General features: G+C 36.4%; 1 protein-coding gene and 2 pseudogenes across 2 annotated transcripts in view; 2 read left to right on the top strand and 1 right to left on the bottom strand.

Moving 5' to 3' along the window:
* The window catches only part of SMARCC1 (SWI/SNF related, matrix associated, actin dependent regulator of chromatin subfamily c member 1), a 243,667-nt gene that overhangs the window by 142,921 nt on the left and 75,065 nt on the right, over window positions 1-25,681 (top strand). For both annotated transcript variants that reach the window (XM_037849833.1, XM_037849824.1), the window contains exons 17-21: window positions 255-408; window positions 1,158-1,271; window positions 11,534-11,593; window positions 17,956-18,214; window positions 18,728-18,889. In XM_037849833.1, coding sequence (XP_037705761.1) covers window positions 255-408; window positions 1,158-1,271; window positions 11,534-11,593; window positions 17,956-18,214; window positions 18,728-18,889 — 749 coding nt within the window. The remainder of the gene's footprint in view (window positions 1-254; window positions 409-1,157; window positions 1,272-11,533; window positions 11,594-17,955; window positions 18,215-18,727; window positions 18,890-25,681) is intronic.
* Window positions 6,176-6,853, bottom strand: LOC119544400 (annotated as a pseudogene).
* LOC119544397 lies at window positions 6,415-8,558 on the top strand (annotated as a pseudogene).

The following is a 25,681-nucleotide window of genomic DNA, read 5'->3' as shown; positions in this document are numbered from 1 at the left end:
TGAATTCTTTCACCGTGGATATAAATGAACATTCATTTGCTTTTGGTGTGCTGTATTATCAACATTATGTGTGGTTTGTAGAAATTGTCCCTTGTACAACTCACCAGATTTTTCAGGTACATTGTGGTGTTCAATAGCATTTAGGGGAAATGTTTATTTATTGTTATGATTTGTTTTGTTTTAAGATTATATGATGGTTGTGTAGGAAACAGTTTACATTTTCCAGATTTTAATTTCAGAGCTTTATTCTTTAGGGTTCATGCCTTTTTAGAGCAATGGGGGCTTGTTAATTACCAAGTGGATCCAGAAAGTCGACCCATGGCAATGGGACCTCCTCCTACTCCTCATTTTAATGTATTAGCGGATACCCCCTCTGGGCTTGTACCTCTCCATCTTCGATCACCTCAGGTAAATTAATACTGCATTTTCTTCAGTCTGGATTTTAACAGACAACCAGTTATAGTGCCCTCCCTCGGAAATAATTATTATTGTATTGCAGCAATTGATAGTGCTATTTCTTAGTTATTTTTTTGTCTATAGTAAATGACTATAACAATATTTGGCGGTTAGGTTATTGCTCCTCAACCTTCCCAAGATTCTGTGCCTTCTCCTATCAAATTATAGATATACCTTCATACTCACACCTCCCTTTATCCTTCTGCCATCCCAAGACAGTATGCAAGCAGATTACATAAAAAAGTTAATGTCAGTTTGTTCCCTTCTTCAGTCTGTGTCCTAGGAATGTAATCTTTGTAATTTAACCTGATACTTAGAAAGCAGGCATCCATACACACTTTGTTTGAAAGATTATTATGTTAGCCAGATTATGTATAGCATTAAGTTAGAATGATAACACAAACCTAAGTTTTGAATTGCCCTTCATTGTGAAATAGAAGCTCATATTAAAGAATATTTGTCTTTCCTGTGACTTATAGAGATACCAAGAATGTTTCGTATTTGTTGATTTTTGGTTAGAGAAGTGGTAGAGAGCTATTTATTTTGTTTTGTTTATTTTATTTTTTAAATTTATTTTATTTATATACATATATATATATATATCCTCCAGGAGTGGTTTAAGTGCCAGTATTAAATAATTTTTTTAAAATTCTCTTTGTCTTTGTAGAGGTTAATTCAGGCATTTATCATTTATCTGATAGGTCCCTGCTGCTCATCAGATGTTAAATTTTCCTGAGAAGAACAAGGAAAAACCAACTGATTTGCAGAACTTTGGCCTCCGCACTGACATTTACTCCAAGAAAACCTTAGCAAAGGTAAGAATTTTTCCCTAGCCACCACATACTACAATCCCAGCCTGTTGCTCTTTGTCCTTCTTTCTAATAAATATCATTTTCTATAAGAAATGCAATTTACTTTCTGTAGTAGAAGGAGGTGCATATTCTAATAAATTATGAAAGCATTTTATAAATAAAAAATCACTTATCTTTTTTTCCCCTCACTGTGGTTAGTAGATAGATATTTTAAAAATAACATGATTAACAAAAACAGAGGGAAAGATAGAGAATTCCAAAAGAGAATTGGAAGGTATAAAAAGAATCAGATGTTCTAGACTTGAAAAATATAACTAAAATTAACTCATTAGATGGGTATAATAATATACTGGACACAAAGAAGCTTGCATTAGTTAACTGGAAAGACAGGTTAGTAGATATATTGAAGATGAAATACCAGCAGGAAAAGAAATTGGATGGGAGGGAACAAAGAGAACAGAGTGTAAGAGGCACGTAAGATAGTCAAAATAGTCTATAGATATAGATATAGATATATAATTAGGGTCCTGTAAGAAGAGAAATAATAGAGCAGAAGTGACGTTTTTAAGATCTAAGGGCTGAAAAATTTCCAGAACTAATGAAATAGATCACTTCACGAAATAAAAGATGCTGAACGAATTCAAATTTCTGTATGGAGAAAACCACACCTGGGCATGTTATTCTAAAAATTGCTAAAAACTAACATCTTAAAAGCAGCCAAAGGGAATGAGAGGGAAAGACATTAAATTCAGAGGAGCAATAATATATTCATGACTGACTTTTCAACAGAAATGATAGAAGCCAGAGGACAATGTAAGGAAAACTGTACCCCTGGAATTCTATATCCAGTGGAAAACTGAAGGTACAATTAAGACTTTTAGACAAACAAAAGGTAAAGACCTTAAGCACACACTGTTAGTAAAACAAGAAATTTACTCAAGTTAAGGGGAAATGATCCCAAATGGAAGGACATGGCTCCAGGAAGGAATGAGGAGGACAGGAAAGGGTAAATATATTGTTACATGTAAAGGAACATAAACCATTTAAATGACAGTAGTCATTTTGCAGAGTTTGTAACATGTAGAAGTGGTTTTTAAAAAGCCCAAAAGAGAAAGGAAATTAAATTCAGTTAAACTGTTGTAAAGTGCAGACATTAGAAAAATAGTAAAAATATTGATTTAAGTTAAAGTTGTAATAATTTGACATAGCATATTGGGAAGGCATTAGAGCTGTACAACAGAGTGAAAAATGCAAGAAAAGATCAACATATGTGGGTCAGCATGTGGGTCCCTTGTGTTCGCTTTTGAAAGGATAACGGAATATTTTGAAATCAGAAATGACAACTGTATGTTTACATTTAAAACATAGATGTTAAAGACCAAAAACAGCACAAAGGACAGGAGGGGCAAATGGAAGTATACTGTATTCAGGTTTTTACACTAGATTGAAGTGCTAAATATTATTTGAATAAGTAAAAATTGTGAAAATTTAGAGAAGAGTTTTGTAAATCTTAAGAGCAACCGGTTAAAAAGGGAGATAAACTAATCAGCCAATAAAGTAGGTAAAATAATCTTAAAAATTTAATGCCCAAAGGGGAAGGAAAAAGAGAATAGATGGGAAACTTAGAAAACAGATAGCAAGGTGGTATATTTACAATCTGACCACAGCGGTAACATTAATAGAAATGGTCTAAATACACCAGTTAAGCAGTAGAGATTGTTAAATTGGATAAAAAATTAAGGACAGATCACTTGAATGATGTCTACAAGAATCCCACATTAAATATAAAAAAAAACAGATAGGTTAAAAATAAAAGAATGGAAAAGATCTACCATGCAGAAGGTAATCAGAAGTTATCTTTACTTCATTATGATAAAGGAGTTAATTATTCAGTAGGACATGATAATCCTAAATGTGTATGCACCTAATTAAAGAACTTCAAAATGTGGAAAGCAGAAACTGAAAGGTTAAATAGAGATACGCACAATTATAGTGGAAATTTCAAAAATCCTTTCTTAATAATTGATAGGAAAAAGTAGACAGAAAATCAGTAAGGATATATTATCAACCAGTAGGACCATTTTGTTATTTATAGAAAAATCAGTGCAAAATAATAGAAAACACATTCTTTTCAGTTTCACAGGGTACATTTACCAGGATGAACCTAATTCTGAGGCATAAAACAGGTCTCAGTGATTTTTTTTTTTTTGATTTTTTTAAATTTTCTTAATTCAATTTTATTGAAATATATTCATGTACCATAGAATCATCCACAGCATACAATCAGTTGTTCACAGAACCATCATATGTTTTTGTGCATTCATCACTACAATCAATTTTTGAACATTTTCATTACTCCAAAAAAATAAAAAAAAAGAATAAAAATAAAAGTAAAATAGAACACCCAAAACATCCCATCTTCCCTATCCCTCCTATTATGCATTGATTTTTGTCCCCATTTTTCTACTCATCTGTCCATACATTGGATAAACAGAATGTGGCCGGTTTGAAGCTGTTATGGGGCCCAAAAGAACCATGATCTTTTAATACAGTCTTGTGGGGTGGGGCCTTTTGATTGAATATTTCCATGGAGATGTGACCCCACCCAGTGAGGGTGGGTCTTTTTTTTTTTAAATCTTCGTTTTATTGAGATATATTCACATACCACGCAGTCATACAAAACAAATCGTACATTCGATTGTTCACAGTACCATTACATAGTTGTACATTCATCACCTAAACCAATCCGTGACACCTTCATTAGCACACACACAAAAATAACAAGAATAATAATTAAAGTGAAAAGGAGCAATTAAAGTAAAAAAGAACACTGGGTGTCTGTGTGTGTTTGTTTCCTTCCCCTATTTTTCTACTCATCCATCCATAAACTAGACAAAGTGGAGTGTGGTCCTTATGGCTTTCCCAATCCCATTGTCACCCCTCATGAGCTACATTTTTATACAACTGTCTTCAAGATTCATGGGTTCTGGGTTGTAGTTTGATAGTTTCAGGTATCCACCACCAGCTACCCCAATTAATTAGAACCTAAAAAGGGTTGTCTAAATCGTGCGTAAGAGTGCCCACCAGAGTGACTTCTCGGCTCCTTTTGGAATCTCTGTGCCACTGAAGCTTATTTCATTTCCTTTCACATCCCCCTTTTGGTCAAGAAGATGTTCTCCATCCCACGATGCCGGGTGTACATTCCTCCCTGGGAGTCATATTCCACGTTGCCAGGAAGATTCACTCCCCAGGGTGTCTGATTCCACGTAGGGGAGAGGGCAGCGATTTCACCTCTCAAGTTGGCTTAGCTAGAGAGTGAGGGTCACATCTGAGCAACAAAGAGGCACTCGGGAGGAGGCTCTTAGGCACAATTATAGGGAGGCCTAGCCTCTCCTTTGCAGTCCCAAGGGTAAATACTGTGGTAGAGGGCTCAACCCATCAAACCACCAGTCCCCTATGTCTGTGGTCATGTTAGCAACCATCAAGGTGGGGTAGGCCAATACCCCTGCATTCTCCACAGGCTCCTCAAGGGGGCTCTACATATTTTTTTCCTTGTTTTTTTTTTAAACTTTCCTTTTTTTTTTTTTAAATCAACTGTATGAAAAATAAAAAAGTTAAAAAAAAACATACAATTAAAGAATATTTCAAAGAGAGCATAACGAGGGGGTAAGAAAAAGACAACTAACCTAAGATAACTACTTTACTTCCAACATGTTCCTACTCTACCCCAAGAAAGTTACCTAATATAGCAATATTTCTGTGAACTTGTTCCTACTATACCCATCAGAAATTAACAGACCATAGTCATTCCTGGGCATTCCCAGAACATTAAATTTACCCACAATAGCTTATCTGTTATTCTTGGATTATTGTTCCCCCTTCCTTAATTGCTGTCTATTGATAGTTCCCCTACATTCTACATTATAAACCATTTGTTTTACATTTTTCAATGTTCACATTAGTGGTAGCATATAATATTTCTCTTTTTGTGCCTGGCTTATTTCGCTCAGCATTATGTCTTCAAGGTTCATCCATGTTGTCATATGTTTCACGAGATCGTTCCTTCTTACTGCCGCGTAGTATTCCATCGTGTGTATATACCACATTTTATTTATCCACTCATCTGTTGAAGGACATTTGGGTTGTTTCCATCTCTTGGCAATTGTGAATAATGCTGCTATGAACATTGGCGTGCAGATATCCATTCGTGTCACTGCTTTCCGATCTTCCGGGTATAGACCGAGAAGTGCAATCGCTGAATCGAATGGTAACTCTATATCTAGTTTTCTAAGGAACTGCCAGACTGACTTCCAGAGTGGCTGAACCATTATACAGTCCCACCAACAATGAATAAGAGTCCCAATTTCTCCACATCCCCTCCAGCATTTGTAGTTTCCTGTTTGTTTAATGGCAGCCATTCTAATCGGTGTGAGATGGTATCTCATGTGGTCTTAATTTGCATCTCTCTAATAGCTAGTTTTTTAGAAAAGCATTTTTAAAAAAGAACTGGTTCGTCACATCACACGCACAAGCAGGTACACAGGAACCAAAGTGGCCCTGTGATAGACACCAGTGGGACGTTCACCACACAGTACCTGAAAAATACAGCTAAAAAAGGGATCTGTTGAGTATTTAATTTTCAGATTCCTAATTGACTCCTGTTGAATGTCTTTTAAGTTAGCATACAGTGAGTGAGAGGTAGAGTCCCAAGTATAATATCTGATGCCTCAGGGCTCCACTAAACACAAAACAACAAAAGCAAAAGCCGTCTCCCCCTCCACACAAGGGAAACCTATCCTATTTTTTTTTCTTTGTGAAAAGAGAAGCCAAGTTTCTCTTCCCAAATGGTTCAGCATTCCCAGTCAAAAGTGTTGTGTTAACCTAGGTGTTGTGCTTTGTTGAACCGTCTAGTTTTCTTCACCTTCTGATTCAGATTCTTCTTCTGCATTCTGTAACCATTCAACAAATTTCTTCATCTGGTCAGGAAAAACTCTTTTGCCCTTGGGAACATGTGCTTCTTTTTATCATTTCAATATTACTTCTTCACTCAGGACATCAGCTTTATAAAAGAGGACCACAATCTTCTCAAAGGCTTTCATGAAATGGATATTGTCCTAACAGTATTCCTGAACTTTCTGGAGGGGTTCAGCTCTGACTGACTTTGGAAGCTGAGCACAGCCAGTTGGGGAGCCTATTGTTTCAGGTGCTTAAAGGCTTGCTGTGCAACAAGTTCCTCCTTTTTGTTCCATTAAACAGCATTCATTATACAGGTCCACAGAAGTCCAATCACTGCTGTTTCCAGAAGATCATTCCTATTCATTTCTTCTTTGACAAAGAGCACCATCTCCATGATTGGGCATTCATGAGAAATACACTCCTGAAGCTCCTTCTTGGTGCCTAGGGACTGCTGGACTCAGAGAAAGTCAGAAAGCTCTTTCAGACCTGCGTCTGTGAAATATTTAGCAAAATGATCCACACCCTGTTAACTGGAAAGAGTTCAAGCAGCCTCTTGTCTTTTTGGCTTTTCTCAAAGAGGAGGTAACAGAGTTGGCATCTTTTTCTGCCATCCATGCTTTAAAAAGTTTTACAGCCCTGGGAGACCCTATGAGGCCGGCCACACGGTAGGAAGTGGCGGCTGTACCTTGTCTCATGCATGGCACTTCCGAATGCAGCTGCTGCGGGAGGTCCGGGCTGGGCTAGCTCTGGGCAAGGGATGAGGAGGAGAGAGCTCCCCATTGCAATCAAGAAATTTTATGAATAACCATCAGAAGCCAGTGCTAACAGGCCAGCGGTTCAAAACTTGGAAAAGGGATGAAAAAGAGAAATTCGAACCCATGGTCTTCAGGGATACATTTGTCCAGGGGATTAATGAGGCAGGTGATGACCTTGAAGCTATAGCCAAATTTCTGGACTCTACAGGCTTTAGATTAGACTGTCGTCATTATGCAGACACACTCTTCGATATCCTCGTGGCTGGCAGTATGCTGGCCCCTGGAGGAACACACATAGATGATGGTGACAAGACCAAGATGACCAACCACTGTGTGTTTTCAGCAAATGAAGATCATGAAACCGTCTGAAACCATGCTCAGGTCTTCAGTAAATTCATCAGGAGATGCAGGTATTTGGAAAAGGTATTTGAGGATGAAGTGAAAAAGCTTCTCCTCTTCTTAAAGCCTTTTCCAAAACAGAGCAAACAAAATTGGCAATACTCTTGCGTCCTGCTAGGCATGCTTCCTGCCGCCATCCTCACCAGCCTCTTCACTGACAGCTTAGTCAAAGAAGACATTATGGTCTCATTTGGTCTCAGTGATTTTTGAAAGATTGAAGACAGAAAGTATCTTCACTGACCAAAACAAAATTAAACTAGAAACCAGTAACGGGAAGATAGCTGGAAAAATGCAGGATATTTGAAAATTAAACAGCATACTTCTGAATAACCTATGGATCAAGGAACAATGCAAAGGAAGTGAAACTAAAAAATATTTTGAACTGAAAGTAAATGGAAGTACTGCCTACAATTGGTAGGTTACAGCTGAATCCATGCTTTGATGGAAATTGATAGCATGAAGTTATTACCTTAGAAAATAAAAGTGGCTTCAAATCTGTGATCTAAGTTTACACCTCAAGAAACTAGTAAAAGAACAAATTAAATTCAAAGTGAGCTTAGCAAGAAAAGCATAAAGATAAGTGTGTAATTAATAAAATAGAAAACAAACAATAGAATAAATAGTGAAATAAGGAGATCATTCTTTCAAAAGATCAATTTAATAAACCGCTAGCCAGAGTGAGCAAGAAAAATAAAAAAAACTCATAAATTACCAGTATCAGGAACAAAAGAGTATATCACTACTGATTCTATGATCATTGAAAAGATAATAACATGAAGAACAACTTGATGGTAGTTGGTTGGTGAAATGGACAAATTCCTTGAAAGCAACAAAATATCGAAGTTCCCCCAGGATGGAATAGATAACCTGATGTAGTAGACTGAGTAAGTCCCCAAGTGTCCTTAGAAGAGAGAGCTAAAGGGAGAGTTTACCGAAGAGGAAAGATGATAATTACCATCAGGGCAGAGATTGGAGTGAGGTGGACACAAGCCTAGGAATGTTAAAGCAGCCATCAAAATCTGAAAAAGGCAAGGAATAGATTCTCCCCTAGAATTCCAGGGAACATATGGCCGTGCGAACAACTTGATTTCGGCCCAGCGATACTGATTTTGGACTTCTAGCCCACAGAAATGTGAGAGAAGAAATTTCTGTTTTATAACTTCAAGTTTGTGTTAATTTGTTATAGCAGCCACAAGAAACTAGTACATCTGCATAGCCCTATGTCTTTTTTTTTTTTGCTCTATGTCTTCTATATCTACATGTAGTGAAACACCTTTCCTAAAGTAAAACTGGCCCCAGATGGCTTCAGTGATAAATTTTACCAAACATTTAAGGAAGAAATAATAGCAGTCTACATAAAAGTCTTCCATAAAATAAAAGTGTAGAAAACACTATTAAAGCTAAACATACTATTTGCCCAGTTGTCCAGCATTTGGTTATATAAACAAGATAAGTAGGTATAAAACAGGATAAATGTATAAAGGAATGTGCAGAGATATCTACTGCAGTCTTATTCATAATAGCCACAAAGTGTAAACAAACCAAATGTTTCCATCAGTGAAATGGAAAAATAAATTGTTATATTCAAACAATGGAATACTGGGCATAAATGAAAAGAAATAACCTACATCTTCATACAATAATGTGGTTGAATTTGAATCTCTTGGACATAACATTGGGAAATTTTAATAGCACAAAGATACCATGAGTAGATGTTTTCATTTATTACATTGTACTTTCAAAAAATTGTATTTGTGTAGAGAAGGCATAATATGTTAGAATGGATATTTTGAATTAGTAATATCTACAGCTAAATAATAATGTCAAGCATGTTACACATCCAGTCCTCTGGAAATCTGTGAAGGAAACAGAGCAAATCAAGAAGTACGGATGAACTGATAATTGTAATTTATATAACACAAACTTAGTTTTTGTACCATACTCCTAAGCTCACATGAATTATAAGCATGAGACTCCCATAGAAAAAATGATTTGTAGTGTAGGGGGTCACTTGCACCTTTAGGTGAAATCTGGACTCTAGTGGAAAGCCATGAGAATTGTTTTAATCAAGATATGTTAATAATGAGATAATATGGGCTTGTCAGAATTGGAAGTACCCATCAGAGTGCTTTATATATAGTATATCTTGTCCTTGAATCTTAAAAAGAATATTCCATCAAATTAATACCAAATATTCATGATTCATGGTATGCATTAAAATATTGTGCCTTTGCGTTGGTGTTTATGGAGGGAGTATTCATGATTTGCAGTGAGTGGAGGTGACCTAAGGGTACACTTACTGAGGAACAGAATAGTGAACTCTGGTATATGCACGCAATGGAATATTGAGCAACTATGAGAAGGAGTGAAGTTGTGAGACACACAAGGAGGTGCAGGGATCCTGTAGACAACATTTTGAGTGAAGTACTCCAGGAACAAAGGCACTAATATAATGCCTCACTGATATGGGCTAACTACAATGTGTAAATTCAGAATTGAATCTTAGAGCACAGACTAACAGGGAAATGATAATTGTAATGGCCCTACATTGTAAGCTCTTAATAGCAGTCAAATCTATTCCTGAATTGTAGTGGCTGTCTCTAAACTCAGATGTTGATCCTTTGGTATATAACCTGATTGGTCTCTGGAACATTGGGTATCTGTGTGACACCTGAAACTCAGAGTTAGAGCTCGGCAGATATGAATGTCAGTGTCAACACATACAGCAACTGTTAAAAAAAAAAAAAAAAGCTGAAAAAGAGCCCAGACTTTACAATTAGAGATATGAGTGAAGCAGATCTGGTTAAGACTAGGGCAAATCAGGCCAAAGGGTAAAGGTTGAAACTGACTGTGTGTTGAAACTTCAACTTGCATGTGAGACCAAGGGAAGAAATGTTTATTTGGTGTAGGATCTATATTTTCTAAACAATATAACTTCTACAGTCAGTTTGTTCAAACACCACAATTACATGGAACTTTGTATTGGAAGTGAGATATGGTAGGTTTGTATAGGTTAGAGTGAAATAGCAACACATCCCAAAGGAATTTGGGTGGAAAATAAAAATATATATTCGGAACCCCCTGAGGAGCTGGAGGAGGATGCGGAGGTGTTGGACTTCCTCACCTGGATTGTTGCTGATGTTCTCACAAACAGTGGGGACTGATGGCTTGACATGCTGAGGCCTCTGTCTTGGGGCTTGCCCCTATGAAGCTTGTTACTGCAAAGGAGAGGCTAAACCTGCTTATAATTGTGCCTAAGAGTCTCCCTGAGTGCTTCTTTGTTGCTCAGATGTGGCGGTCTCTCTCTCTAACTAAGCCACCTTGGCAGATGGTCTCACTGCCCTCCCCTCTACATGGGACCTGACTCCCAGGGGTGTAAATCTCCCTGGAAACGCAGGATATGACCCCCGGGGATGAATCTGGACCTGGCATCGTGGGATTGAGAACATCTTCTTGACTAAAAGGGGGATGCAAAATGAAATAAAGCTTCAGTGGCTGAGACATTCCAAATGGAGCCGAGAGGTCACTCTGGTGGACATTCTTAAGTACTGTATAGATAACCCTTTTTAGGTTTTAATGTATTGGAATAGCTAGAAGTAAATACCTGAAACTACCAAACTGCAACCCAGTAGCCTTGATACTGAAAACGTAGTGGATTGCACTCCCTTTATCCAGTTTATGGATGGATGAGTAGAAAAATGGGGACAAAAACGAAATGAAAAATAGGATGGGATGGGGGGGTGGTTTGGGTGTTCTTTTTTATTTTTATTTTTTATTCTGATTCTGGTATAAGGAAAATGTTCAAGAATAGATTGGGGTGATGAATGTACAACTATATGATGGTACTGTGAACAGTTGATTGTACACCATTGGATGATTGTATGGTATGTGAATATATCTCAGTAAAACTGAATTTAAAAATATTGTGCCTTTGTAGCTTACAAAAGGTGTTACCTAATACCAAGATAATAAAAATAATATATTGAAATAGTTCAAGGATACTTGGTTGATTGGCTGAAATCTTTGAAATAAGTTTTCATTCCTGTTACTCAGGGACTTCCCTTGTAGTCCCCTAAGCCTAGGAAAAGAATCATCCTGAACTCCACCTTCACCCTTTGAAGAATGAGTAAATAAGTTCTACTTTTATTCCTTTAGAGTAAAGGTGCTAGTGCTGGAAGAGAGTGGACTGAACAGGAGACACTTCTCCTCCTGGAGGTAAGTAGTTTGAAGGTTGACCACATTTATCCACATTTGAGATGGGTTCTATGATTTCTGTGACTAGCATTTATAAAATACCTGTGGAATTTATCCTGAAAGTTTTTGAGCAGTGTAATGAGTTTCGTTTGAATTTTTTTCAGCTGTTGGTATTTAAATATTATACTAGAGGTACAGTGCTCAGTGTCAGAAGGGGTGATCATGATCGAGCCTAGATGTGTACTTCTTGGCCCATATTTTCTTTTGTTTGTTTCCTTTATTACATTTTTGTGTCCATTGCCAACATTTAAGTAAGTACTGAAGCTTTGACATAGTAATCTAGATTTCTGACTTCTCCCCCCAACTTGGAAGATCTGACAATTCTGGGCCTTCTTTCCTACCTAGCAGTAACTGGCCTCCTCTTAGGTATCTTTTAAAGTGGGACATGTCTTCAGATTCCAGGTTTTTTGTTTGTTTGCTTGCTTGCTTGTTTTTTGTTTTTGTTTTAGTTTGTGTTTTGGTGTAGCCCGCCTCAATCATTTTAGATTGTTTGCCTAGTGTTTTTATGCATTTGTGGATACAAACTCCATATTTCCCAGAAGTACTCCAGAGTAGTAGCTGATGATGCCTGCCATTGAAACTACTGTTTGGGGGGAAGGAGAAGACTGTGGTAACCAGTGATGATGATGGCATATTTATCAGGCAGCTTGTGGAATGCTTGTTTGAATTTCTTCTTATCTTTTGAGATTCTTGAAATTGCTTACACAGCCAGAATTTAGCAGCTATTTCTACTCTAAAGAGTAGTAAATAGAGAGTATTGGTTTACATGTTCATCAGCCATTGCCGAAGGACCATTTTTGTTTTGTTATAAAACAACAGTTGTTTGGGTGAGATGGAAGATTTCTTGACATTACTTAGTGTTTGTTGGTAGACTGTACCTAAGGGAGCAGAATTAGGACCAAATGAGGAAGTTAATTGTTAATATCTATTAGGAAAGCTTTTGCTTGCAGCGAACAGATAACTCACTAGAAGGATTAAACAAGAATACATTTGTTTTTTGTTTGACTTGAAGCCTTCAAATTGGAGGTTCCAGGGTTTGTCCCACTGCTCAACTATTATGTCATCAGGTCCCTAGCTTTTCTGTTGTTTTGTTCTATCTTCCTTAGCTCTCCATGTTTTTTCTCTTTTTTTGCTTCCTTGTCACAACATGGCTGCTTATGCCAGGGTTCACATTTCTATTCAAGATCAGAAGAAAGTTTGAAAAGGCCATTCTGGAGAGTATTCTTCTTGGGTTCTTCTTAGAAGAAAAAACTTTTCCAGAAGGCTCTCAGCAGTTTTCCCATTATAACTCATTGATCAAAATGTGTCTCATAATTTTTACTGCATGTGATGCTGGGAAAACAAATATCTAGGTTTCTAGTTTCAGTAGTGGGGGCAGCTTAGGAGGAGTTGGTGATTGCTGTTCGTTCACTTACTGAAAACAACTGCATAGGCACATTTTAGCTTCTTGTAAAGGAAGAACTGTTTTGACTCTTAAAACTAGAACATATAGCAGTGTTTTCATAGAGGGAGATGCTCCCTTGCACTGGAGTATTCTATCAAATCCAAACCTGTATATCATATATAAGATTTTAAGTATCAAATAGGAGATTAGGCTAGGTCAGCAGTTTACTTAAACTTTTTGATCTAATCTCAGTACCTATTTATACTCTTAAAGTTATCTTCAGGATTCCAAAGAGTTTTTATTTATGTGGTTTATCTATAAGTATTTTCTGGATTAGAAATTACAACTGAGATAAATGTTATTTATTAATTCATTTGAAAATAATTAACCCATTGTATGTTGACATAATTAACATTTGTATGAAAAATAACTTTTTGAAAACTAAAGAAATTAGTGAAAGAATGGCTTTATACATTTTAGCAAATGTCTACAATATTTGGGTTAATGAAATATGACAGGATTCTCATATTTGCTTCTCCATTCAGTATGCTGTTTTGGTTGAAGTACATTAAGAAAACCAGAATCACAAGGATGTGTAGTTTGAAAAGGGGAGGAGTGTTTTAATGGCCTCTTCACATTATATGGGTATTCTTTGATAATATAGCAAAACTTGACCACTGGTAGTTTTTTAACAGTTAGTTACAGTGTAGAATCCTTTGATACTTTTTGTACTTGGAATGGATCTTTTACCCATGTATGATTATGTAACATCTTGCATTGGTAAACTGGAAAAAATTGATTTACTGAATTATGCAGACTTTACAGATGTTGATAGAACTCATTATCCAATAAAGAAAAAACTCTGATTTTATAATTTTACTACCAATCTCATCAAGAAAAGTCATTTAAATATTAGGAAAATTTTTTTGTGGCAGATACTCATTTTCCAGAGTTCTTAATTTTCACTTAAAAACTCAAGTTTTATTATTGGCAACAAACTACTCTGGGTTGTTTTCCTTGAAATGCCAGAGTCACTTTGTTCATTTTTTGAGAGAATATCTGCCAGATATCCATGTCTGTAAAACCAAGGTTTGTTTGCCATTCTTTCTAGTGAAGACAGTGTTCCATGAAAAAAAAATTGTCTAGCTGACCTGTAAACTCTTAACAATTGCACAAGGGCTTTTCCCTGAGATAGCCATCGTGCTATTACAAAGACATGTACTTAGGTGTTTAGATTTAGTAAAATTAATAATTTTTATGGCTTTATCAAGAAAATGTTTACGTGCAGCTGGCTTTTTTGTTTATTTGTGTCTGTAAGTATTGAAGAATTGTGACCAGTATAACAGTTTGGTGCCACTGCCTTAATTTTTAATAATGTGCCAGCGGTCACCCCCCCCACGCCCCCATTGCTTTTGAACCGTCATTGTAAATGTCATCATAAGGAAAAAGACAATAATATCTTAGTATTATTTTGAAGATGGTTTTGACATTGCAGCACCCTAAAGGGTTTGGTCCTCTATGGGTTCTTAGACCGCACTTTGAGGTCCCAGGGCCAGGTGATGTCTCAGATTTCTGTAGGGTGGATATTTTGTTTCTCAAGTTGTTAAAATAGTTGTGGTTTCTTAAGTTTTAGTGGTGGAGTAACAAGTTTCCTTTTATTTTTTATACCTTGTCTAGTTTTCCTTGTTCTTTCTTTGCTTTCTCTATTGACCAGAATTCAAAAAGGTTTCTTAGTGTTTTTACCCCTAATTAGTTTTTGTCTGCCCATTCTGTATCAGTGATGTGCAAAGTTTCTTTTCTAAGCTGTTTTTTATTTCTTTTCAGGATAATTTTGTCCAGTCACCTCTGCCATGGATGTTAACTAAAAAGAATAGTGTACTGAATACTTCTAGGGGAACATAACCTGCGTTTATATTGCTGTTTGGGAATCTTTGGGCACTGGGAAGAAATTTAGTTGTGCAATACCTACTGTAACTACAACCCTCATTAGTAGTGCTTTTCTTGCCTCACACTGATACTCAGAATTTTTTCCTCTTCTATATTTTAGATTAGTGGATAGTAAATACAAAGTGAGATAAGAATGACTGAGCTACTGTTTATCCTGAACATATCCAGGAAAACCACAGTATCCTTACACAGTGGTGCATTTTCCCTCCTGCATGTGTAATCTCTGCAGTGGTTGATTTTTCTTTTAAACATGCAACTGAATCAACAGGTGTTGTCTACGTGTACACAAAGGGAAATAAAAGGCTTCTCGACAGCATTGTTTACCACTAATATCTTCTATTTATGTAATTTATTTGCTGGTAATGAAGGCAGATAATAATTTTTAAGTGGATTTATAGCCAAAGTCCATTTCTCTCTAATAAGTTGATGAATCAACTTCTTAATAAAAAGGTTTATGGGGATTTATTGTCTCAGAAAAAGAATGATACCATTTTATTGACAAATACATCCCTCAGGCAGCATCCCAATTACTTCTTATTCTTGAGACCACCCATTCCTATACAGCAGTTTGAAGTTGCATTGATAGAAGCAGGGTAATAGAAAGAAGAATTTAATAGTTCCATTCTTGTCCATGGTGATTATAGGAATTTTTAAAAGAGACTTGCAAAATATTTTTGTAACTTCGTCAACTGATTGTAATATTCTTCCTAGTCATTTATAAGTGTGTCCCTGTGCTTGAAGTTGACAAACCTGAATCTGTGAGCTTATTGATTCTCCACTTTTAACTTAAATCTTTATCATGTGTGCTTTGCTTTTTCATGCCACATATTTAATTTCCCCATGATAAATAATGGACATAAAATTCTGTACCTATAAATAAAATATATGAGGGTTATTAATGTTTGTCACTAGAAGGGTGGTGTAGAAGAAGTAGGGAAAGCTCCAATTATGATTGGCCTTAATTCCATAGGATAATGATGAGTCATCACTCATCATTAATGTTAGGCAGGAGTAGAAAAAATATTTGCATGAAACACACTTCACTCTAGTGGTAGGGAGCAGGATGATATTGAGGCTGGAGGGACTGGCAGTTCTAAGAATCCAGGTTATTAATGAAGACCTGAACCAAGGTTGTGGCAGGAGGGATGAATGAACTTTGAAATATTATAAAATATCTACTAATAAGTTTTCTCTGTTTCCTCCCCCACCTGCTTCCTGGCCAATCTGTCACCATTTTCTGTTGTGAAAACATCTCTCCAGTCTGCCCCCTTATATAATGCTGCCATCAGTGCCCAGGCTCAGACCTTTCTGTTGTCTCAGTCTTAGGCTTCTCCAGATGTTGACTCCTGCTTGGATTTTTACATCTCAGAGGATTCCCCAATTCCAGTGTTATTCTGGAAAAACCTTCCTGAACTTTATTTTTCCCTAGGTGAAGGAAAATGAATTAAAGAAAAAGCAAATTTGTTGGAAGAGGTTGTGAGGGATCACATCAAGGAATTCCCTTCCCATAATCAGGATGGTCCCAGTAGATCTGTTCTGGGTGTAAGCACTGTAGTGAGATAGATTGATTTTTCTCTTTTCTTATGATATAGGACTTTTTCTACATTATAACAACCTGAGACCTGAGACCTCCTAGAATGACCTGAGACCGCTGAGAGTTCTCTGATTATCCAAAGGAAACTCTGGATTACTCTCATTTTTCAGGGGGTTTAATGAGGAGGTCGGTTAGCTCACTGGGGTTCTGAGCAGTCCTCTACCGTTCCATTGAGAATGAAAGCCTAGAGTAGTAATTGGAGGCCAGCATTAAGAAGTCAGTGAGCCAAATAAACATGAAGAGAACCGTTTTCATTGGAAGCTCATCTCACAGTGTGGTGTCAGCAAATTAGACTCCAGAACAGGGTTTTTCAACAATGGCACTACTGATATTTGGGCCAGATAGTTTACGTTGTGGGGGGATGTTGTGTACATTGTAGGATATTGAATAGCATCTCTGGCTTCAGCCCACTCACAGCATGCCAATAGCACTTCCCCAGTTGTGTTAACCAATAGTGCCTCAGACTTTGTCAAATGTACCTTGCAAAATTGCCTCTGGTTAAGAACCATGAATCTAAAGAGAACTGTGTGAGAGTAACAACTTCAGAAGACTACAAATAGATTTTTTTTTAACCCAATTAATTCCTTGACTTTCTTAGAGCCCCACATTTCTGGTTTTCATCCTACTATTTTACCCCATCCCCACCCCCCATTCTCCATGGATATTCCTTTTATTCTTTTCCATTGGAGTTTTTCAGGATTTTCTCTAAAAAGTCATAAATTTTTAAGTTTGAAATGTATACACTTTATACATTTTAGAATCAGCTTGTCAATTTCAACCAAAAAACCCTCCTTGAATTTAATTTTATTGTACTGAATATGTAGGTTGAATTTGGAGAGAATTGACATCTTGACTTCTAATGCATGAGCACAGTATATCTCTTCATTTATTTAAGCCTTCTTTGATTTTTCTCACCAGTGTTTTATTATTATCCACATATTCTTCTTGCACTTACTTTGTTAGATTCATTCCTGTGTTTACCTTTGTATGCTATTACAAATGATTCTTCTTTTCAATTTACTGTTGTCTACTGCTAGTATATATAGAAACACTGTTGAATTTTTCTGTTGTGCTTCTATCCTGCAAACTTGCTAAACTTTTTACTTTCAGTAAGAAAAATTTTTAGGATTTTCTATATGAATAATCATTCTGCATAAATAAAAGAGTTTTGCTTCTTTCTTTTCAGTATGGATGCTTTTTATTTCTTTTTCTTTTTTTCATTGAGATTTTAATATAAGGCAAGCCATCTACCTATTTTCTGATGTGCAATATAACTAATTTCATTGTTTTGTTAAAGCTGGTTAAAAGACAGTTTATGTATCTAAAGAAAGACTTTGATGTCTTTACATGTCACTTTGCTGTTACCTAACATTAAAGCTCTTGTTTTTCCTGTTTAAGGCCCTGGAGATGTACAAGGATGATTGGAACAAAGTGTCAGAACATGTTGGAAGTCGTACCCAAGATGAGTGCATCCTCCACTTTTTGAGGCTTCCCATTGAGGACCCGTACCTTGAGAATTCAGATGCTTCCCTTGGGCCTCTAGCCTACCAGCCTGTCCCTTTCAGTCAGTCAGGAAACCCAGTCATGAGCACTGTTGCTTTCTTGGCATCTGTGGTGGACCCACGTGTGGCATCTGCTGCAGCGAAAGCAGCTTTGGGTATGGACTTCTCTCTAAGCAAAAAAACTTCTCCAGATAATGGTTTAATATATTAATTCACATTAGCTCAAATTTAAATGGAAGTTGTTTAATATTCTTGGATATATAAATTATAACTAGAACTTTCTGATATCAATATTCTTTCTGGGCTTTATGATTGTTTAATTTTTGTTTTCTTGATTATCAACCTGACTAGCAGATAACTAGATAAAATTTGGAAGGCAATTTTGATTCTTACTGATAGAAATTTAAAATCACTTTTATTTAAAACAATATGGCAAGGTACTATGACATTTAGGATAAAACCCAGAGTCAGAATTTCATTATTATAAATGCTTATCTCGTTTTGGCCCTCTCATTTTGCTGGTGCAAGGACTGAGTTCCAGACGGATCAAGTTATTTTTCAGAGGTCGCTTCACCCAAGACACTAATGTGTTGGATTTTCTAGTGTCTTATACTGTAGTGAGTATTTGTGCAAAATCGGATCATTGTTCCGTCTTTATTCTTAAACAGAGGAGTTTTCTCGGGTCCGGGAGGAGGTACCTCTGGAATTGGTTGAAGCGCATGTCAAAAAAGTACAAGATGCAGCACGAGCTTCTGGGAAAGTGGATCCCACCTATGGCCTGGAGAGCAGCTGTATTGCAGGCACAGGGCCCGATGTACCAGAGAAGCTCGGTGAGTCACTACTGCATCCATACTTTGTCAAGGGAGGACAGGATTAATGGATGTTTGTATTTTCCTGTGACACTTACTAAAATAGTTGTGGTGGGTTTTTTTTCCATTTAAAAAGTGAGTATAGAGATCAATATAAACCTGTCCCTTAAAATTCATCTATGCCTTTTTTTTCCTTATCTATTCCTTTTATGGTAGGTAAAACTATACAGGTGTCTCAGTTTTGAAGTATATGGTAATTCTTTTTAGATCTTGGTTTTGATCTAGGTTTATAAAGATAAGAGCACTCAAAGGACTTCCCTAGTTGGTTTCTTGCTGTTGGTTAGGTTTAAGTCCACTGGTTTTTTTGTTTAATTAAGTGAGGTAACATTTACTTATATAACATTTTATTTTAATATAATTAATATACCGTTCTAACCTTTTTAAAGCATGTGATTCAATGGTTTCTAGTTTATCAACCACTATCGGATACCAGAACATTTTCATCACCCCAAAAAGAAATCCTATACCCATCGAGCACTCACTCCCCATTCCACTTTACCCCAAGCCCTGGCAACCACTTATATGCTTCTATATATATTCTCTATATATAGATTTGCCTATTGTGGACATTTCATATAAATGGAATCATGCAATGTGTGGCCATTCCTTTTTATAGTTGAATTGTACTCCATTCTATTTATATATCACCACCACATTTTGTTTATCTACTCATCAACTGATAAATCATAATTGCTGACCAATGTTGATAAAGCAGTGAAGTTCTGGTATGTGCTACAGCGTGGATGAACCTTGAAAACATGTTGAGAGAAACCAGTGGCGAAAATACCACATTATTATATGAGTCTGTTGATATGAATTGTCCAGAAAATGAAAATTCACAGAGAAAGAGAGTAGATTAGTGGTTGCTTAATGATGGAGTAACAAGGAATTGGGGAGTGTAACGTTCTCTTATTCTTTTTATTTCTTTAAGGTTGATGTTAATGTCCCTACTTTCATTCCTGATTTTATTAATTTAGTCTTTTCTCCTTTTTTCCTTGATCTGTTTTTCTAAAGATTTGTCCATTTTGATTTGTCTTCTTTGACATCTTGGTTATTTGAGTGTTTTCCCACATATGTGTGAATTTCCTGGATTTCCTTGTTACTGATTTCTAGTTTCATTATATTGTGATCGGAGAAGATACTTTGCACTGAACTTTGATTACCTTTGCACTGCATTTTGATTAACTTTATTGAGATTTGATTTTTGGGCCTAGACGTATGGTCTGTCCTAGAGAATATTTCATGAGCATTGGAGAAGAATGTGTAGTTTGCTGTTGTTAGATGGGTCTTAAAGTTTATTTTGTGTGACATTAGTATAGCCACTCCAGCTCTCTTTTGGTTACTGTTTCCATGGAATATCTTTTTCCATCCTTTCGCTTTCAACCTATTTGTTTCTTTATATCTATAACAAGTCTTCTATAGACAGCATATAGTTCATCGGTTTTAAGGAGTCTGGAGACCTGGGTTCTACTTTTGGTTCTGTCCTGCATAGCCATAGGACTTAAAAAGCCATTTGTTTTTACTGACCCTTCAGGTACCTCTTCTTTAACATGGGAGAGATGTTAGGTACTCTACAGTGTCTTGCTTAGATGTCCTATGATATTGGACAGATTATATTTTTGCAGTTAAGAACTTAATTGTATTTTTATTTAATCAGTCTTTAAAAGGAGTTAATAAAGTAGCTTCATAGGCAACACCTGACTTGTCGGAGAAAAGTGTTCCAATATATTATAAGAAGATTCTGTTCACACCAAGCTAAAAATAATTTGGTTTATATACAACTATTAGTAGTATATTCCCAACATTTAACTTGTCATTATTTTTTTTTCTCTTCTGTTATTATGAAACAAAAAATTTATGTCCGGTAACTAACTTAGGCTAAAGATTATTGCTGTCAGTGTACCTAATTATTTCTGTTGTTGTCTCACTTGTATGCAGTTTATACAGCCTGTGATTTAGAAGCACTACTTTTCTTTTGTCCTTTTTAATTTATTCTTATAGATAAAGATAATATATAGAAACGATTAAAATTGACAACCAGTGCTCTGCAGTAGATGATGGTCCCATCTGAATTCAAAGTAGTGGTTTGAGTAGGTATCATTCAAGATCCTTCAGGTCTAAAACAGTACAACTTCCAAGAGTTTGCTAAGATTTAACCCTGTTGTTCTCTCTGCTTACATGAAAGTGTCAGTCCAGCAGTTCCATTTTGCAGATATGGAAACATAGTTTCAAATTAATCAAACTTCTCACTCCAGGCCTCAGATAAAATCATTGACCTATCTTTTTTTTAGCATTGATTACAAATGCACAGTACCAAGCCTTTGAATTAAAGAGCAATTTGAGATTATTGGTTTGAAAACTCCCTTTTTTATAGATGGAGACTGAAATTAGCAGTCCAAGATGCATGTCTGTCACTTTTTATTGATTTCTGCAGTGCATGGTACAGGAGGGGAAAACCTGAGGCCTAATGAATGAGGCCTGGTAGATGTCTTATTTTTCTCAACTGTTTTTATGTTTTTCGTTCATTTATAGGGTCTTTGGTTCCCTATGGTCATGGAATTGAAAAGGGTTGGCAAAGCTTTCTTTTGATTTGCTTGATTCAAAGAAGTTCCTGAACTTTGCAAAACCAGAGACATGCTTTTACATGAACTTCTTTATAATTTTTTGGTATGTAATGCCATACAGTATTAGTGGTTTAGAAACAGATTGCAAATTTAGCCATTTCTAGTTTAGTGGGATTTAAAATAAAGAAGACAAAGAATATCCAGCTACCTTGATCCTTGTTAAGCTGGAGTCTTCTGATTCATTAGTATATGTATGGTTTCTACAGTGTGCAACGCTTATAGCAGATTGCTGCAGGAAGCATTAGAGACTGCAGGGGGTGATTCTTTGGCATGAATGGTAAAATTCATAGTATGTTGGTTATGAGTTTATGAGTTAACGTCTCTGAAGTGTGATGTATATCCACTAGTTGTGGTAACAGGATTTGTGGGTTTTTTTATTTTTGTTTTTGTGTTTTTTTACAGTTTAACAATGGCTAATGAGAAGATACAGTTCATGTAATTTTTATTAGCTGTAACTAATAGAATAAATTAGGACAACAGCAGATGACTACTCAGCAGAATTAAAGTGGGCAGTTAACAGGGTACCTCTTTCCTCTTTGCACCAGATTCAAAAATAGGGGACTACCAGATTTACATGTAAACGTATACTTATGTAACAAAATAGTGCCACTTTGTATAGCACACTGAATTGAAATAAAACGATGTTGGGTTTTCCTTAGCCAGATAATAGCGTACTTGGGTGTTAGGTCCATGGTACTTTTTATTACGATACGTAATTTTACTATATTACACCTTCCTTTATACGTATTAGGAAAAATCATAATATAGAAAAAAAAATGTTTCCTTTGTAAGTACAAGAATTTTTTTTATTCTTCTCATTAACCTGTTTCACATTTCATTGTGAATTTGTATGGGGGGTCTGATTTTTGGTGTAATAAAAATAAACACGTGTGAACACTAGGTCTTAAACACATCTTATTTTCATTTAAGAGACTTCCCGTAGAGATTGTTTTGCAAATGAGTATTAACTTCATAAGAAGGGGCTACTTCAACCCATCCACCAATATCTACTGATTCCTCTAAATTAATATGTTTTGGTGGGGTTTGTTTGTTTGTTTGTTTTGCCAGGAACCTTGCTAAGCATAGGAAAAATAAAATTGATATTTGAGAACTTTTTTATTTACAGAAATCATTAGGTTTTATTTGCCCTGTGTTATGAGAGAAGGTGGGTGAAGTTAAGACAAAGGAGATGCAAAGAATTGGTTTTTTAATTCTCAGAAAAGCTTGGTGTTCTGGTTTGCTAATGCTCCCAAAATGCAAAATACCAGAAATGGATTGGCTTTTATAAAGGGGGTTTATTTGGTTACAAAGTTACAGTCATAAGGCCATAAAAGTGTCTAAGCTAAGGCGTCAGCCATAGGGTACCTTCATGGAAGAATGGCCAGTGGTGTCTGGAAAACCCCTGTAAGCTCAGAAGGCACTTGGCAGGCATCTGCTTGCTCCCAGGTTGCGTTTCAGAATGGCATTCTCCAAAATGTTGCTCTTGAGGTGTTTTGTCCTCTCTTAGCTGCACCTCGTCTTCAAAATTTCACTCTCAGTTGCTTTCCAAAATGTCACTCTTAGCTGCTCTCTATTCCCTCTGTCTGTCAGTTCATTTGTATGGCTCCCGTGATCCAATTACAGCCACCCTGAATGGGCAGGTTAACACCTCCATGGAAATTATCCAATCAGAGGTTTCACTCACAGTTGATTGAGTCACATCTCCATGGAAACTCATAGAATTCCAATCTAATCAACACTAATATGTCTTCCCCCACAAGATTGCATCAAAGAACATGGCGTTTTGGGGGACATAATACATCTAAACCAGCACAGCTGTAAACTAGCATTTCTTTCTGAGTACCCATATTTGTCACGTTTTACAAGGAGTTTCAGATTTGCCGTTTGACTTTTTGGAACAACCATTTGGAGGAAATGGCATTGTGTCTATTGTAAAAGCAGGAAAACTAAGGCAAAGAGAAGTTATACAGGCTTATAAGTTATCTTAGCTAGATTTTGAACTTAGATCCTATTTGATCCCAAAACTTAACCTCTTTTAACTCTAGCAGATTGTGAAAAGTAAAATACGTATGTGAGTCAGTATTTTTCATTTACTGAACAAGGATCTTTAAAGCCTAATTGCTCCATGGTACTGTACTGTCTTATATACTCTGGGAAATAACAGAAAAGGACCCAAGTCCTCCTCAGGGAACCTAGAGACTGCTTGAGAGAGGCAAATCCACCAACAAGACAGTTACAGCCAGTCAATCTGTGTGCAGCTGAGTACTGAAAAGCCCACACCAAAATTTTGCCAGTGTGCTTCCCTGTATGAGGTTACACCACATAAGCTTTCTTAGATGGGAGATCAGTCATAAGTTAGACTTCATTTTGACTCACAGATATTAGTGAGACTATAAATGTGTTACATTATCACTTTATTTCATTGTGATCTAGCTGCTGGGGTACTGGTAAACAAAGCAGACAAAGTCCCTGCTCTCATGGACTTTGTATTTTAGAAATAGAAGGTAGCCAGGAATAAGTAAAACTTAGGATGTATATACTAAATTTAAAAGAGTATGGTAATGATAAGGGCTGTGGTGAAAAATAAAGCAAGGATGGGGGGATAAGATTAAGGGGTGGAGAACTGTAATTTTAATTGATCAGGGGAGTTCTCAGTGAGATAGTGACATTTGAGGAAAGAAGGAACAGCCAGTGCAAAGGCCCCTGGGCAGAAGCTGCATGGCATAGTTCAGGAACAAGAAGTGGCTAGAATGAGTTTCGGTAATAGAAGATGATGAGGGACCTTGTAGCTTTTAATGTTTTAAGTGTTGTAGAGCCAGTGAAGGGCTGGAGGACTTTAAGCATAGGAGCGTTTGAATCTGACCTGTATTTTTAAAAACCTCATTCTGATTATTGGATTGAGAATAGACCCTATATTGGAGTTGTTAAATCAATTTGCTATTTAGATAACTTACGTAATATAGTCAAATATCAATATTTTCATTTATTAAAAAGCTTTGTTAAGGCTTTTATTAAACTGACTCATTAAATTTGTCTTCCTTTGACTAAAGACTAAACAAAACAACCTTTTTGATAGTCTGTTTACTTTATAGCAAATTTCATTTGCCTATGGACTTCATAAAGTAAAAGGATGCTACCTCCGCCTCTACCCTCCTCCTTTCAAACATCCCAAAGCTTGATAGGATAGCCCAGTTGAAATCCCTGCTGGCATCAACTTTTCCATATTTAACTATCAACTATCTAAATAAATATTTATTTTATTAATTTTGATGAATTTGAAAATAAGTTGCAGATATGATTCTTTGCACCCTAAATAATTCAGCATAAGTATCTCCTAAGAATAAGGACAATTTCCTATGTAACTATCATAATACAAGTGAATTGTAGCCCCCTTTTATGTCATTAACCCTCTTTTCCAGAAAGTTGGAAGGTGCATACACATTTAAGGGCTCATCGAGGGATGGTCATAGACCTTTTATTATAATCCCCATTTGTAATTTCCGAATTCAAGTATTGGTTTATTTCTTTTGTTACTGTCTAGATTTGCTATGTCTATATCTTAATTATGGTTTAAAAAAATTTGAGAGATGTTCCGGTTCGCTAGTGCTGCCGTTTTGTAAAACACCAGAAATGGATCGACTTTTATAAAGGGGGTTCATTTGATTACAAAGTTTCAGTCTCAAGGCCATAAGAGTGTCCAAGGTAAGATGTCAACAAGAGGATACCTTCATAGAAGAATGGCCAATGGTGTCTGGAACACCTCTGTTGTCTGGGAAGGCATGTGGCTGGTGTCGTCTTCTTTGCTCCCAGCTTGTGTTTCCAAAATGGCTTTCTCCCAGGACATTTCTCTCTAGGTGTCTGGGGGTATTCTCTTAGTTTCTCCCAGGCAAACTCGAGTAAGAAGTCTGCTTTCAATGACCATCTTCAAAAATGTGTCTGTAAGCTGCAGCACCTCCTTCTGTCTGTGAACACTTTTATAGGACTCCAGTGATTCAATTAAGACCCACCCTGAATGGGTAGGGTAATGCCTCCATGGAAATTATCCAATCAGAGGTCTCGCCCACAGGTGATTGAGTCGCTTCTCCATGGAAACAATCAATAGGTTCCAACCTAAACAACACTAATAATA

The sequence above is a fragment of the Choloepus didactylus genome, chromosome 1 (assembly GCF_015220235.1).
Source record: "Choloepus didactylus isolate mChoDid1 chromosome 1, mChoDid1.pri, whole genome shotgun sequence".
Lineage (NCBI taxonomy): Eukaryota > Metazoa > Chordata > Mammalia > Pilosa > Megalonychidae > Choloepus > Choloepus didactylus.
This window is presented reverse-complemented; position numbering and strand designations above follow the sequence as displayed.